Source organism: Heterodontus francisci, chromosome 5 (genome assembly GCF_036365525.1).
Source record: "Heterodontus francisci isolate sHetFra1 chromosome 5, sHetFra1.hap1, whole genome shotgun sequence".
In the NCBI taxonomy this organism is placed as follows: domain Eukaryota; kingdom Metazoa; phylum Chordata; class Chondrichthyes; order Heterodontiformes; family Heterodontidae; genus Heterodontus; species Heterodontus francisci.
Window position 1 is genome coordinate 87,331,266 of NC_090375.1, and position 17,198 is coordinate 87,348,463.

A 17,198-nucleotide genomic window follows, 5' to 3' on the forward strand; every position below is an offset into this window, starting at 1 on the left:
AATAGCGGGAGACTGTGTGTTGAGCCGGAAGAGATAAGTGAGGTTTTGAATGAGTACTTCTCTTCGGTATTTACGAATGAGAAGGGGTGTATTACTGAAGAGGACGGTGTGAAACAGACTGGTAAGCTCGAGGAAGTGCTCGTTAGGAGGGAAGATGTGTTGGGGTTTTTGAATAACTTGAAGATAGACAAGTCTCCCGGGCCTGACGGGGTATATCCAAGGATGTTATGGGAAGCAAGGGATGAAATTGCAGAGCCGCTGGCAATGATCTTTTCATCTTCTCTGCTGACGGGGGTGGTACCAGGTGATTGGAGGGTGGCAAATGTTGTGCCCCTGTTCAAGAAAGGGAATAGGAACAACCCTGGGAATTACAGGCCAGTTAGTCTTACTTCGGTGGTAGGCAAGTTGATGGAAAAGGTGCTGAGGGATAGGATTTCTGAGCATCTGGAAAGACACTGCTTGATTCGGGACAGTCAGCACGGTTTTGTGAGGGGTAGGTCTTGCCTCACAAGCCTGATTGAATTCTTTGAGCAGGTGACCAAGCAAGTGGATGAGGGTAAACCAGTGGATGTGGTGTACATGGATTTTAGTAAGGCATTTGATAAGGTCCCCCATGGTAGACTTATGGAGAAAGTCAGGAGGCATGGGATAGTGGGGAATGTGGCCAGTTGGATTAAGAATTGGCTAACTGATAGAAGGCAGAGAGTGGTCTTAGATGGTAAATACTCAGCCTGGAGCCCAGTTACCAGTGGCGTGCCGCAGGGATCAGTTCTGGGTCCTCTCCTGTTTGTGATTTTTATTAACGACTTGGATGAGGAAGTCGAAGGGTGGGTCAGTAAATTTGCAGATGATACAAAGGTTGGTGGAGTTGTGGATACCGAGGAGGGCTATTGTCGTCTGCAAAGGGACTTGGATAGGTTGCAGTGCTGGGCTGAAAAGTGGCAGATGGAGTTTAACCCTGAAAAGTGTGAGGTCGTCCATTTTGGAAGGACAAACATGAATGCAAAATACTGGGTTAACGGTAGGGTTCTTGGGCATGTGGAGGAGCAGAGAGACCTTGGGGTCTATGTGCATAGATCATTGAAAGTTGCAACTCAAGTGGATAGGGCTGTGAAGAAGGCATATGGGGTGTTAGCGTTCATTAGCAGAGGGATTGAATTTAAGAGCCGTGAGGTGATGATGCAGCTGTACAGGACCTTGGTAAGGCCTCATTTGGAGTACTGTGTGCAGTTCTGGTCGCCTCATTTTAGGAAGGATGTGGAAGCCTTGGAGAGGGTGCAGAGGAGATTTACCAGGATGTTGCCTGGAATGGAGAATAAGTCTTTCGAGGAAAGGCTGAACATTCTAGGCCTCTTCTCGTTAGAAAGGAGAAGGATGAGGGGTGACATGATAGAGGTTTATAAGATGATCAGGGGAATAGATAGGGTAGACAGTCAGAAACTTTTTCCCCGGGTGGAGCAAAGCGTTACAAGGGGTCATAAATTTAAGGTGAAGGGTGGGAGATATAAGGGGGATGTCAGGGGAAGGTTCTTTACCCAGAGAGTGGTCGAGGCATGGAATGCCTTGCCCGGGGAAGTTGTTGAGTCAGAAACTTTAGGGACTTTCAAAAGGCTTTTGGATAGGTATATGGATAAAGGAGAATGATGGGGTATAGATTAAATTGTCCTTGACAGAGGACAAAGGATCGGCACAACATTGTGGGCCGAAGGGCCTGTTCTGTGCTGTATGTTCTATGTTCTATGTTCTATGTGCAAAAACAATAGGGCAGTAATAGTAGGGGATTTTAACTACCCCAATATTAACTGGGATAGTTTAGTGTGAAAGGACTTGAGGGAGCTGCATTCAGGAGAACTTTTTTGGCCAATATGTAGCAAGTCCAACAAGAGAAGGCGCAGTTTTGAACTTGGTTTAGGAAATGAAGCTGGGCAGTTGGAAGGAGTAGCAGTGGGAGAACATTTTAGTGATAGTGATCATAATTCAGTCAGTTTTAACATAATAATGGAAAAGGTCAAGGATAGAACAGGAGTTAGAGTTCTCAGTTGGGGTAAGGCCAATTTTATTAAGCTGAGGAGTGATTTAGCAAAAGTGGACTGGAGCAGCTACTTGAAGGTAAATCAGTGCCAAAGCGATGGGCGGCATTCAAAGAGGCGATTCAAGGGGTTCAGAGTAAACATGTTACCACACAGAGAAAGAATGAGGTGGCCTAATCCAGAGCTCCCCGGATGTCAAGGAGCTTACAGGGTAAGGTAAGGCAGAAAAGGAAAGCTTGTGTCCTTCATGGAGAACTCAGTACTACAGAAAGCTGAGAGGAGTATAGAGAGTGGAGGGGTGAAATCAAAAAGGAAATTAGGAAAGCAAAGAGGGGCATGAAAGAATCAAGCAAAATCAAGATGATCCCAAAGATGTTTTATCAATATATCAAGAGTAAGAGGATAACTAAGGAAATCTTAGGGCCCATAAATTACTGTGCGGAGTTTGCAAGTTCTCCCTGTGACTGCATGGGTTTTCGCCGGGTGCTCCGGTTTCCTCCCACTGCCAAAGACTTGCAGGTGATAGGTAAATTGGCCATTGTAAATTGCCCCTAGTGTGGGTAGGTTATAGGGAATATGGGATTACTGTAGGGTTAGTATAAATGGGTGGTTCTTGGTCGGCACAGACTCGGTGGGCCGAAGGGCCTGTTTCAGTGTTGTATCTCTAAATAAATAAATAAAATAAATAAACGACCTAATAGATAACCTATGTGTAGGGGCGTAAGATGTTGGTATGGTTCTTAATGAATACTTGGCGACTGTCTTCACAGAAGAGGGGGACAATACAGATATTGTAGTTCAGGAGGAGGAGTGTGAAGTATTGGATGTGATAAACATAGGGAGAGAGGAAGCATAGTTGAAAGTGGATAAATCGCCATGGCTGGATGAAATGTACCCTCGGCTGTTCAAAGAAGCCAGGTAGAAAATAGCGAATGCTCTGACCATTTTCCAGTTCTCGCTGGATACGGGTGTGATGCCGGAGGATTGGAAGACTGTTAACATTGTATCTTTGTTTAAAAAGGGAGCGAGGAATAGACCTAATAATTACAGGCCAGTCAGTCTAACCTCAGTAGTGGGCCAATTATTGGAATCAATTCTGAGAGACTGGAGAAACTGTTACTTAGAAGGGCATGGATTAATCAAGGATAGTCAGTATGGATTTGTTAAGGGAAGATCTTGTCTGATGGACTTGATTTCAATTTTTGAAGAAGTAACGAGGCGGATTGCTGGATTTTAGCAAGGCTTTTGACAAGGTCCCACATGGCAGCCTGGTTTAAAAAAAAAGTCCATGGGATCCAGGGAAATGTAGCAAGCTGGATGCAAAATTGGCTCATTGGCGGGAAACAAAGTGCCGGCTTGGGTTGTTCTCCTTAGAACAGAGAAGGCTGAGGGGAGATTTGATTGAAATGTACAAAATTGTGAGGGGCCTGGATAGAGTGGAGGTGAAGGGCCTATTCACCTTAGCAGATAGGTCATTGACTAGGGGGCATAGATTTAAAGTAATTGGTAGAAAAATTATAGGGGAGATGAAGAAAAGTTTTTCCACCCAGAGGGTGGTAGGGGTCTGGAGCTCACTGCCTGAAAGGATAGTAGAGGCATAAACCCTCAACTCATTTAAAAGATGTCTGGATATGCACCTCAAGTGCTGTAACCTGCAGGGCTACGGACCAAATGCTGGAAAGTGGGGTTAGGCTGGGTGGCTCGTTTTTCGGGACGGCACGGACACGATGGGCCAAGTGGCCTCTTTCTATGCCGTAAACTTTTTATGATTCTAATGTGGGAAACACAGTTTCCAATCTACAAGCAGCAAGGTCCCATCAATAGCAATGAGATTAATGAGTAGATAATATAATTTAGTAATGTTGGTCGATGGTTAAATGTTGGCCCCACTACTAGGAGAACTCATCTACACTTCTTCGATTCGTGCCACGGGATATTTCATGTCCAGCTGAAACTCTGCTCCTCCAACAGAATAGCAGTCCCTCAGTACTGCACTGGAATGTCAGGCTCCATTATGTGCTCAATTCTCTGGAGTAGGGCATTAATTCACTACTCCTGACTCAGACTAGTGTTACTACTGAACCAAGGCTAACAGCTAAATTAAAAGAAATCCCAACAACATTCTTGCTGCCGTAATCTCTCAAAGCAGCTTTGTGTTCCATTTTGTTGTTGTTACCTTTGGATAATGTTGATGGTAGGTACGTGGTGGTCCATCGGAAGCACTCAGAATTGTAAGCCAAGTTATGATGACACTAGTGGTTTTGATGACATGAGAGTGACACTTATGAGCTGCCATTGGATGGCTGCCTCCTCCGCCATGTCATTTACCCTGTGGATTGGTTCTGTGCGTTTATGTACTTTGAAAGTACAGTCTGCTTCCGTGCATTAGTAGACAGCAGTTCTGGAAGATAAATATAAATCGGGGAGTGTCCCACGTAGGTCATTATAGCATAGTCGCTTGAGGATTGGCTACTAATAATAAATCAGTCAGATTAAAAAAAGAAAGGTCTTGCAATCTAATTTGACATGGTGCAGTTTATTTTTTGGACTTTATCTTTTAAATCTTGCCATTTTGATCTTTATGAAATGACTTTGCTATCCTCTCAAGTTCTGTTTTGATCGCACCATCTTTCGTTGCTCTTTCTATCACAATCGGCATGGTGAAATTGTTATGATTAATAACATTTATAGCTGAAACATTCTCTGCTATAACCAGCAAACTATTTCTATTTTACATTGTACACTATCACCAGCACAATGTGCACTTTGGATTTGGGATAGTCATTAAAATAACAGTAGTTGAAACTTGTGATTCTGTTTTCTCCTTGCTTAGTGCATTGTTTGGTTCCATGCTTAATTATGCCTTCGGGAACATGTATAAGAAAAAGGTGTTAATTTGCTTCATGATGAATGATAAATTGTATAATCTCCGCCACATGCAGTCCAAATCTGAGACCTCCAGAAAACTTGTTCAGAAGCTGCTGTTTGCTAATGGCAATTTGTTGCTCACACAGAACATGATCTCTAAGTCACAGTGGACCATCATTGAGATATTTGTAAGCTATGTTCCAGCCTTTGCCCGGAAAACTTTGTGCCACCCTATCGTACCATTGAAGTGCACAGGATGTCTGTGGTGGATAGGTTCACCAACTGATGAAGCGCCACGCCACATGATACACGCCAAGATGATTGTTTAAAACCAGTAGTGCTATTGGAAGACTCTGTGTGAGGTTCGGGGGTAAAAGGGGCATGAAACTGCCAACCAAACTTAAGGTCTGCAAGGCAGTACTTAAAACAGCCCTACTGTATGTGTGCAATAGCTGGACCACGTACAGTCCCAACATCAAAAAACCCCTCATTTCCACCTAGATTGCCTCGGAAAGGTCATGAAACTTCGATAGTGGTGCAAGATTCCTCCGATCCTCAGAGGGCAAATATGCCAGGCATGGAGTCAACAATAGTAAAGGTGCAGTGCAGTCACTTAGGCCCTAATAGCTGACTGTTGTCGTGGTCAGTTCAAAAAATATAAGGATTGCCTAAAGACCAATCTTGAAAAAAATGTGGCATCTCAACTGACACATGGGAGCAGGATGCTTATGTCAGGAAAAAGTAACAAAAGATGATTCACAGGGGCACGATAAAGTTTGAAGCATGCCATGTTCAGCAAACTGAAGAAAATAGAACCCAGAGGAAACCAGGGAAACATCGGCCCCTGGATCAATCTGACACCCGATGTGTGTGTGAGAAAAACATTGCTTGCAAAAATTAGACTTTACAGTCATATCAGAAATCGTAACCTGTATTAGTTGGAGATGGCTGTCATCATTGACATTGGTGGATAAACCATCAATTCCTCTTACACCATATGAAATGTAATTGCATATTTTTTCTTATGTTGCTGAATACGTTTCAGGATATTTGTTTTTAATAGGGTAATTATACATTATTTAATAAGGGGAGGCGGTGGCGTAATGGTAATGTTCTGGACTAGTAATCCAGAACCCAGGCTAATGCTCTGGGGGCATGGGTATGAATCCCACCACAGCAGATGGTGAAATTTGAATTCAATTAATAAATCTGGAATTAAAAATGCTAGTCTAATGGTGACTATGAAACCATTGTTGATTGTTGTAAAACCCATCTGGGTCACTAATGTCTTTCAGGGAAGGAAATCTGCCGTCCTTACCTGGTCTGGCCTACATGTGACTCCAGACCCACAACAATATGGTTGACTCTTAAATGCCCTCTGAAATGGCCTAGCAAGCCACTCAGTTAAAGGGCAATAAATGCTGGCCTAGTCAGTGATGTCCACATCCCACAAACAAATTTTAAAAAATGTAAAATATATATATTGCGTATGATTCCAACAATGAGCTGTTTTATAAGGTGCATCTTATACCATGCAATGAGAAATCCTATCCTGAGTGGCGTGAAACAGGGCTGTGTTCTCGCACCCACACTTTTTGGGATTTTCTTCTCCCTACAGCTTTCACATGCGTTCAAGTCCTCGGAAGAAGGCATTTTCCTCCACACAAGATCAGGGGGCAGGTTGTTCAACCTTGCCCGTCTAAGAGCGAAGTCCAAAGTACGGAAAGTCCTCATCAGAGAACTCCTCTTTGCTTTAACATTTCACACTGAAGAGTGCCTGCAGAGTCTCATTGACAGGTTTGCGGCTGCCTGCAATGAATTTGGCCTAACCATCAGCCTCAAGAAAACGAACATCATGGAGCAGGACGTCAGAAATGCTCCATCCATCAATATTGGTGACCACGCTCTGGAAGTGGTTCAAGAATTCACCTACCTAGGCTCAACTATCACCAGTAACCTGTCTCTAGATGCAGAAATCAACAAGCGCATGGGAAAGTCTTCCACTGCTATGTCCAGACTGGCCAAGAGAGTGTGGGAAAATGGCGCACTGACACGGAACACAAAAGTCCGAGTGTATCAAGCCTGTGTCCTCAGTACCTTGCTCTATGGCAGCGAGGCCTGGACAACGTATGTCAGCCAAGAGCGACGTCTCAATTCATTCCATCTTCGCTGTCTCCGGAGAATACTTGGCATCACAGAAGTCCTCGAGGCGGCCAACATCCCCAGCTTATACACACTACTGAGTCAGCGGCGCTTGAGATGGCTTGGCCATGTGAGCCGCATGGAAGATGGCAGGATCCCCAAAGACACATTGTACAGCGAGCTCGCCACTGGTATCAGACCCACCGGCCGTCCATGTCTCCGCTTTAAAGACGTCTGCAAACGTGACATGAAATCCTGTGACATTGATCAGAAGTCGTGGGAGTCAGTTGCCAGCGTTCGCCAGAGCTGGCGGGCAGCCATAAAGGCGGGGCTAAAGTGTGGCGAGTCGAAGAGACTCAGCAGTTGGCAGGAAAAAAGACAGAGGCGCAAGGGAAGAGCCAACTGTCTAACAGCCCCGACAATCAAAATTTTCTGCAGCACCTGTTGAAGAGCCTGTCACTCTAGAATTGGCCTTTATAGCCACTCCAGGCGCTGCTCCACACACCCCTGACCACCTCCAGGCGCTTACCCATTGTCTCTCGAGATAAGGAGGCCAAAGAAGAATAAGAGAAATGGATTATTCTGCTACTATTCCTTTTAAGGCACCAACATCTGATTGCTTTTAAGTACTGGGTGAGGTTGGAGTTTAATTGCTCTAATTACGATCATCTAATCTATGGTTTGTATTAATCATTTTAGAGGTCACTTTTAGTTTTGGGGAATTAGATGTGTAGCTGTAAGAATTTCAAAAGGTTGCAGGTGCACCCAAGATTTACATTTCAAAGATCTTTCCATGTATGCTTGCAAGCACAAAGTTAGAGAGGTGAGAGCCATAAACAGCAGGTGAGCTCGTTTTGTTGGGAATTGTAGCCAGAAAGTCTGGGAGAAATTGTCCTGTCATTGTTAGCAATATCAATTATTCATGTGGGTATCCGAAATCAGAGATATTTTGGAGTTGGAGGTAATTAGCTTAAATTGCTATCTGGGATATCCCACATGTTCCAGTTTCTATGGAGTTAGATGATGCAGAAAGATGCCTTTGGTCAGGTGTTGTTCTCGGTGTTTGCTGGCACAGACAAGCAGTTGGCGTTTGGAAAGCAGTTGGCTTTGGAAACTGGTGGACTCGGGAGCAGAGTGACCATCAGGAACCAGGGGTTATGAATAAGATCCATGTTGAAATTGTGAGATGTTGAAAGAGAGTTGGAGGATTGCTGACGATACAAAAGTAGGTGGAAGGGCAGGTTGTGATGAGGATGTAAGGAATCTGCAAGGGGATATAGGTTGAGTGAGTGGGCCTAAACTTGGCAGATGGAGTTTAATGTAGGGAAGTGTGAGGTCATGCTCTTTGGTAGGAAGAATCAAAAGGCAGGCTATTATTTAAATGGAGAGAGACTCCAAAAAAGTGAAGCACAGAGGGATCTGGGTGTTCTTGTGCATGAAACACAAGAAGTTAGCATGCAGGTGCAGCAAGTAATTAAGGCAAATGGAATTTTGGCCTTTATTGCTCGGGGGTTGGAGTTTAAAAATAGGGAAGTCTTGTTACAACTGTACAGGGTGTTCGTGAGGCTGCACCTGGAGTACTGTGTACAGTTTTGGTCCCCATATTTAAGAAAGGACATACTGGCATTGGAGGCAGTTCAAAAGAGATTCACTAGGCTGATTCCTGGGATGAAGGGGTTGACTTATCAAGAATGGTTAAACAGGTTATGCCTTTATTCATTGGAATTGAGAAGAATGAGGGGTGATCTTATTGGAGGCGTACAAGATTCTGAGGGGGCTTGACAGGGTAGATGTTGAGAAGATGTTTCCACGAGTGAGGGAATCTCAAACTAGGGGACATAGTTACAGAATAAGGGGACACTTATTTAAAACTGAGATGCGAAGGAATTTCTTCTCTGAGGGTACTGAATGTCTGGAATTCTCTACCCCAGAGAGTTGTGGAGGCTAGATCACTGAAAGTATTTGAAGAGGAGGCAGATACATTTTTGAAATATCGGGGAGTTGAGGGCTATGAGGAGCTGGCACGAAAGAGGAGTTGGGGTCTGGGGCAGATCTGCCATGATCTTATTGAATGGCGGGGCAGGCTTGAGGGGCCGAATGGCCTACTCCTGCTCCTATTTGTTACATTCTTATGTTCTTAAGATTGCTTAGCCAGATGCTAGTGGGAGAATCCCCAGAAGATCTCATACCTTAGAAGACAGCTGAGAAGTTAAGGAAAATCGAAGTGAGAGCTTTGGTACACTTTGGATTGGTCCCAGAAGTGAACAAACCACTAAGGTCCTGTAAAATATAGGGGAACTCTTGGGGATGGAAGTACAAGTCACATGAGGGTGTTTTTGAGATTTAGAGTTTAAAGTATAGGTCTTCGTGTTTTAAGATTATAAGTTTAATATTTAAGTGATTTCAAATTGTAATGTTGTTAGTAGTGTTTTGCTTTGTTTTAACTCTTGTACAGTAAAGTTTTTGTTTAAAATGTGAAATCTTATGGCGTAATTCTTTCAGTAATAACTGGGAGTTCGACTTTCTCTTTTTAAAAGTTAACAGTCCCTAACGGGATTGTAACACTCTTCAGGCAATATAGTGGGGTATATAAAAAATAACTCTGGCATTCTTGCTGTTTAAGTGTGCTTGGAAAGGTCATTCAGTGGTTATAGGCATTCTGGCTTCTTAGCCAAATGCCTACCATTGTTTGTCCAAATGACTTTTCCTGAGTGAGACACAGAAATTTGACTGTGGCCCTTGAATTGAGCCTGCCAAGAAGATGAGAACTGTGATGACAGAAAATGTGCACTGGATTTTTAATATATGGTATATACGAGACTTAAAGAGGGAGAAATTCGTTCATGTAGCGATACCATTGAAGAACCATGTAATGGCCTGCAACGCTCCCTGCCCGTGGGGAATCAACATAGGTCTACATAGCTAGTAGTCTGCTACAAGCGGTGTTATGCAAACGAAGTATTCCCCCAAAATGCCACCAACTTTATGTCTGTACGTATGTGTGTGCATATATAATCAATTTATTTTGGTATATACTAATGGAAATACCTGCAGATTTTGTAAGTTTATTACAATTTCATATTTGATATTTCTTTACATTTCTGTAGTTGATGTTTATCAATAGTTGTACATATGAATACAATAAGTATAAACTGCAAAAGGATTATTTTTTGGCAGATAAGTTTTATTTGGCTAATGACTTAATACCCTAATTGCTGAATTATTCTTTTTTTTTCTAAAAGCAGTTTGTTTAAAAAAAAGAGGCTCATCAATAAGTTAGAAAATTGAAATGTGTGCATATCACAAAAATTCGAGTTATTTCCTCAAACATTTTGTTTTTCAGACATTAGAAGCCGTTTTGAACTTCAAGTACTCTGGTGGACCAGGACATGTTGATGGATACTACAGGAATCTTTCTTTGGGGCTTCATGTGGATGTGGAGCCATCAGTGTTCTTTACCAGGGTCAGCACACTTCCTGCAACAAGGTACTGCAAACCAATTAACTTGCTCTTTGCAGACTACTATTTTTGTGGTGGATGTGTGGCGTTTAGTAGCAGAAAACCTGAAGTGACTTCATGGGGCAGAAGATTGTTGTTGGAGATGTAGGGTTTGGTGAGGTGACCTGTTTCAGATGAAAGGTTGTTTCAGAGTGTCTCGGTATCGTACAGGTGTGGATTGGAAACTGAGCAGGGTATTGGGCAGTTTTCAAGTCATCAGTGGGTGGGAGCATCTAGCAAGAGTGCTGGATGGCTGAGCATAGCAATGATAAGGGAGATTTACATGTAGCCTCCTGGTTACAAGCATGTTGTTGCAACGCGGCACCCAGTTTACACAGTGAGGCCCTGTTTCGACTGTTAGCATTTCTTCGTAGCTGTACCGTATTATCTTTTTCTCTGCCAATTCGCATACTAACCAACCTATGACCCAATGCATTGTTCCCTGGCTTCACTTCATTGTTGCCTGTGTCCTCCTTAACTGCCCCCACCCCCACCCTTTGGATCTGTGTGTCATATTTCCTAAACATTCACACTCTCATTTCTTCTATCATCTCCACTCACTGTATTCCCAGTTGCTGAGTCTGGTCATACTTCCTGTTTCTCTGTAACCTGTTGACGACCTCACTCTGACTACACTGTCAGAAACAATGATAGTTAACTCATCCTGTTCCTTCCCTTAACATCTATCTGCTGCACAAGGAAATGTTAACGTATCAATTTACAATGGCAAAAGTGTGAGCAAAATACATGACAACAGGTAGTAGGGTTCATAGTTAGGAAATGCATGCCATATATGTGCATAATCATGCAAAAAACACCACAGTTACTTTCGATAATTAGTTTGTGGATTTGTGAAGTGTAAATCTTATGCAGATTATTGACCATTGTAGACTTAGTTTGCAGCGGTAGCATAGCTATTAAGGTTCTATTGCTATATTTATATTTCAGGGTGACTGTACCATACCTTGTAGCATAACTGATGTCTCAGTAATAGCTCCCTTGCCTCAGTCCAAAGGCTGTCTGTTCAAGTCCCATTCCAGAGACTTGAACCCAAAATCTACGCTTAGGCTCCAGTGCAGTAATGGAGTGGAGGTGTTGTCTTTCAGAAAAGACGTTAAACCAAGGCCCCACCTGTCCTCTGAGGTGGACATAAAAGATCCCATGGCTCTGATTTGAAGAGCACAGTGGCGCAGTGGTTAGCACCGCAGCCTCACAGCTCCAGCGACCCGGGTTCAATTCTGGGTACTGCCTGTGTGGAGTTTGCAAGTTCTCCCTGTGACCGCATGGGTTTCCGCCGGGTGCTCCAGTTTCCTCCCACAGCCAAAGACTTGCAGGTTGATAGGTAAATTGCGCTTAGTGTAGGTAGGTAGTAGAGGAATTGAGGGAAGGTGGGGATGTGGTAGGGAATATGGGATTAATGTAGGATTAGTATAAATGGGTGGTTGTTGGTTGGTACAGACTCGGTGGGCCGAAGGGCCTGTTTCAGTGCTGTATCTCTAAATATAAAAAATAAATAAATATAAAATATAAGAGCAGAGGAGTTCTCCCCACTGTCCGAACCAATGTTATCTCTCAATTAACAGTACCAGAAAAAAAAAGATAATCTGGTCCCCTGGTTGGCGAGTCTAGAACAAGGGGACGCAATTTCAAAATAAGGGAGAAGGCACTTAGGACACAGATGAGGAGAAATTTCCTTGCTCAGAGGGTTGTGAATCTTTGGAATTTTCTACCCCGGAGGTCTGTGGAAGCTCAGTCATTGAGTATGCTTAAAGCAGAGATTGACAGATTTCTAAATATCAATGACATAAAGGTATTGGGGATAGTGTGGGGAAAAAGGCATTGAAGTGGATCATCAGCCATGTTCGTATTGAATCATCAGCGGGCTCGATGGGCTGAATAGCCTACTCCTGTTCCTGTGGTCATGATTTCATTGCTGGTTGTGGGACCTTGCTGTGCACAAATTGACTGTCGCATTTCCTACATTACAACAATGACTACACTGAAAAGTACTTCATTAGCTGTAAAGTACTTTGGATATCTTGAGTTGGTGAATGGCATTGTATAAATTCAAGTTTTCTTTTATTTACTGTTTCTCCCTCTTTATTAAACTGATATTTAAATGTAAAGCAACGCTGTGAAATTTGATCATCTGGTGTGACTCACCATAATTGAAAGTTAATCTGCAAAAAAAACTGCTGAATCATTGTTCTTGACTTGGTTTAACCTTTTCTCCTCCAGACTGTTGTACCTTTTTGTTTAGAAGTTCAAAGTTTCTGGAATCAGAGGATCTTAAATATTATCAGTATTTAAGCTGCAGAAAAGATTAAATTAGAAAACATGCAACATTGCCCACAATATCTAGGAAAATATGAACACTGAATCCTACACAATGCCCATATTATTGAGTAAATATTGTGTTTAATCTTCTATTGGGGCATACACTAAAACCAATTACCGCCACACATGTTAAAAGATACAAAGGTACAGATAGCAGAGTTCCTATTATATATTTATAAACAATTATTAGAAGGAGTAAGGAGGCCACGTACTCGTAAAATGAGTCTAAATGGGGTAAAGGAGCAAAAGATCAAGGGGTACAAATTCGCATATGATTAAAAGTAGCAATCCAGGTTCACAAAACCGTTAAAAATTGTGAATAAAACTCTGGAGTTTATTTCGAAAGGAGTAGAATTAAAAAGTAGAGACGTTATGTTGAACTTTTATAGAACCTTTATTAGACCAAATGTGGAGTACTGCGCACAGTTCTGGTCTCCATGGATGATCTATCTCGGCCTCCTCCTGAGGTCCCCAGCATCACAAATTCCAGTCTTCAGCTAATTTGATTCACTCCACATGGTGCTAAGAAACGGCTGAAGGCATTGAATACTGCAAAGGCTATGGGTGCTGATAACATTCCAGCTGTAGTACTGAAGACTTGTGCTGTAGAGCTAGCCGCGCCCTAGCCAAGCTGTTCCAGCATAGCTACAACACTGGCTTCTGCCCAACTAATGTGGAAAATTTCCTGTGTATGTCCTGTCCACAAAAAGCAGGACAAATCCAATCTGGCCAATTACCAGCCCATCAGTCTACTCTCGAGCGTCATCAAAGTGATGGAAGGCGACGTTGACAGTGCTATCTGGTGCCACTTAATGAGCAACAACCTGCTCAGTTTGGGTTCTGCCAGGGCCACTCGGATATGGACAAAAGAGCTGAACATGAGGTGAGAGTGATTGTCCTTAATATCAAGGCAGCATTTGACCAAGTGTGGCATCGAGGAGCCCTAGTCAAATTCAAGTCAATGGGAATCATGGGGAAAACTCTCCACTGGTTGGAGTCATACCTAGCACAAAGAAAGATGGTTGTGCTTGTTGGAGGCCAATCATCTCAGCCCAGAACATTGCTGCAGTTCTGCTGGGTAATATCCTAGGCCCAACCATCTTCAGTTTCTTCAATCCGCTTCCCTCCATCATAAGGTCAGAAGTGGGGATGTTTGCTGATTGTACAATATTCGGTACCATTCACAACTCCTCAAATACTGAAGCAGTCCGTATGTAGCAAGACCCGGACAACGTTCAGGCTTCGGCTGATAAGTGGCAAGTAACATCCATGCCACATAACTGCCAGGCAATGATGATCTTCAACAAGAGAAAATCTAACCATCTCCCCTTGGCATTGAACAGCATGACCATTGTTGAATCCCCCACGATGAACATCCTGGGGCTTACCATTAATCAGATACTGAACTGGAGCAGCCACATAAATACTGTGGTTAAAGAGCAAGTCAGAGGCTGGGAATTCAGTGGTGAGTATCCCATCTCCTGACTCCCCAATGCCTGTCCAACATGTACAAGGCACAAGTCAGGAGTGTGATGGAATACTCTCCAGTTGACTGAATGTGTGCGGTTCCAACAACATTCAAGATGCTTGACACCATCCAAGACAAAGCAGCCCGCTTGATCGGCACACCCATCCATCATCTTAAAAGTCACTCCCTGCGCCACCAATGTGCAGTGGCAGCACTGTGTACCATATACAACATGCACTGCAGCAACTCAGCAAGGCTCCTTTGACAGCACCTTCGAAAATTGCAACCTCTTCCACCTAGAAGAACAAGGGCAGCAGACGCATGGGAACACCACCACCTGCAAGTTCCCCTTGAAGCCACACACCATCCTGACTTGGAAATATATTGCTGTTCCTTCACTGTTGATGGATCAAAATACTGGAACTCTTCCTCACAGCTCACCTACACCACATGGACAGCAATATTTCAAGAAGGCGGCTCACTACCACCTTCTCAAGGGCAATTAGGGATGGGGAACAAATGCTGGCCTTGCCAGCATCACCCACATCCCATGAAACAAATGAAAAAAGATACAGAAAGGTGATAGAGACACTAGGAAGATGCTAAAAAAATTACTAAAATGTTGATAGCAGATGTAGGAGGTTATGTCCATTATTGGGGTGGCGCAGTGGTTAGCACCGCAGCCTCACAGCTCCAGCGACCCGGGTTCAATTCTGGGTACTGCCTGTGTGGAGTTTGCAAGTTCTCCCTGTGTCTGCGTGGGTTTTCTCCGGGTGCTCTGGTTTCCTCCCACAACCAAAAGACTTGAAGGTTGGTAGGTAAATTGGCCATTATAAATTGTCCCTAGTATAGGTAGGTGGTGGGGAAATATAGGGACAGGTGGGGATGTGGTAGGAATATGGGATTAGTGTAGGATTAGTATAATTGGGTGGTTGATGGTCGGCACAGACCCGGTGGGCCGAAGGGCCTGTTTCAGTGCTGTATCTCTAAAACTAAAACTAAAGAAAGGCTGAACAGTCTGGTGTGCCTATCTCTGGATAAGAGAAGGCTGAGTGGTGACCTAATTGAGATCTTTAAAGTTATAAAGGAGTTTGATAGGACGGGCATAAAGAAAATGTTAGCAAAATACTGCAGATGCTGGAAATCTAAAATACAAACAAGAAATGCTGGAAATACTCAGCAGGTCCGGCAGCATCTGTGGAGAGAGAAGCAGAGTTAACATTTTAGGTCAGTGACCTTTCATCAGAACATGAGTATTTCCAGCATTTCTTTCTTTTATTTTATATGAAGAAAATGTTCCCGCTTCCGGGACATTCTAAAACTAGGGGCCGTAAATATAAGGTAGTCATTAATATATATAATAAGAAATTCAGAATAAACTTCTCCACAGAGGAAATAGGAGCAGATGTGGACCATATGGCCCATCAGCCTGCTCCACCATTTAATATGATCATGGCTGATCTTAGGCTTCAACTCCACTTTCCCAGCCGCTTGCCATATCCTTTGACTCCCTGAGAGAATCCAAGATCTGTCTGTCCCAACGTTGAATGTATTCAACGATGGAGCATCATAGGACAACCTCCTTATCCCCGGGACCAATTTAGCGAACCTTCGCTGTACCGTTTCCATTGCAAGTATATCTTTCCTTAAATATGGAGATCAAAACTGCGCACACATTACTCCAGGTGTGGTCTCACCCAAACCCTATACAATTGTAGCAAGTCTTCTCTATTCCTGAACTTCAATCCTCTTGCAATAAAGGCCAAACGTGCCTTTTGCCTTCTTAATTTCTTGCTGTACCTGCATGCTATCTTTCTGTGTTCCTTGTACAAGCACACCCAAGTCTCTTTGCACATCAAGACTTACAAGTTTCACACCTTTTTTGAAAAAAAATTCTGCTTTTCTATTCTTACGACCGAAGTGAATCACTTCACGCTTCCCTACATTATACTGCATCTGCCATCTTCTTGCCCACTCACTTAACCTATCTATATCTCTTTGCAGCCTCTCTGTGTCCTCCCCACAGCTTATCTTTCCAACTATCTTTATACCATCAGCAAATTTTAATACATTGTTCTCTGTTTCTTCATCCAAGTCATTAATATAAATGGTAAATAGCTGAGGCCCCAGCACTGATCCTAGTGGCACTCCACTATTCGCTGCCTGCCAACTTGAAAATGCCCTGTTTATGTCCACTCTTTGCTTCCTATCCATTAACCCATCCTCTATCCATGCTAATATATTACCCCCAACTCCATGAGCCTATTAAACTTTTCTGTGGCACCTTATCAAATGCCTTTTGGAAGTCCAGGTTTATCCAGAGTGTGGTTAGAATGTGGAACTTGTTACCACTTGGAACAATTGAGGCAAAAATTGTAGATGCTTTTAAGTGGAAGCAAGATAAGTACATGAGCAAGAAAGGAATAGAAGTTTATGCTGACTGAGTTAGATGAAGTAGGGTGGGAGGAGGCTTGTGTGGAGCTTGGAGCACAAACAGGTTTTGGTCCAGTTGGGCCACGTGGCCCAGTTTCTGTGCTGTAAATTCTATGTACTTAGTAAAGGCTATTAAATTAATCTCTTCCACCACCACTGCCGATCCCCCACCCCAACACCCAACAAAATACTTTGATCAATACATATCTGAAATCCAACTCCTATGCCTAGGGTTTTATATTTGAGGTCTGAATTAATCTCCCTCAAATGGTCCTACATAACCCAGTCTGAAAAATATTTATTAAATGAGGTCTGTCAGCAACGGAACTGTTCTTGAGCGAGTACAACTTAAATCTTACTTTCCAGAGGTATAAGGGTCTGATGAATGACTAACACTACTTCAGTTGATTATACTTGCCATA

The 17,198-nt window shown here is 43.2% G+C and overlaps 1 protein-coding gene across 5 annotated transcripts in view; it reads left to right on the forward strand.

The window, feature by feature from the left end:
* The window catches only part of trappc9 (trafficking protein particle complex subunit 9), a 1,144,460-nt gene that overhangs the window by 477,876 nt on the left and 649,386 nt on the right, over nucleotides 1–17,198 (forward strand). For all 5 annotated transcript variants that reach the window (XM_068031733.1, XM_068031737.1, XM_068031736.1 and 2 more), the window contains one exon: nucleotides 10,384–10,526. In XM_068031733.1, the coding sequence (XP_067887834.1) occupies nucleotides 10,384–10,526 (143 nt within the window). The remainder of the gene's footprint in view (nucleotides 1–10,383; nucleotides 10,527–17,198) is intronic.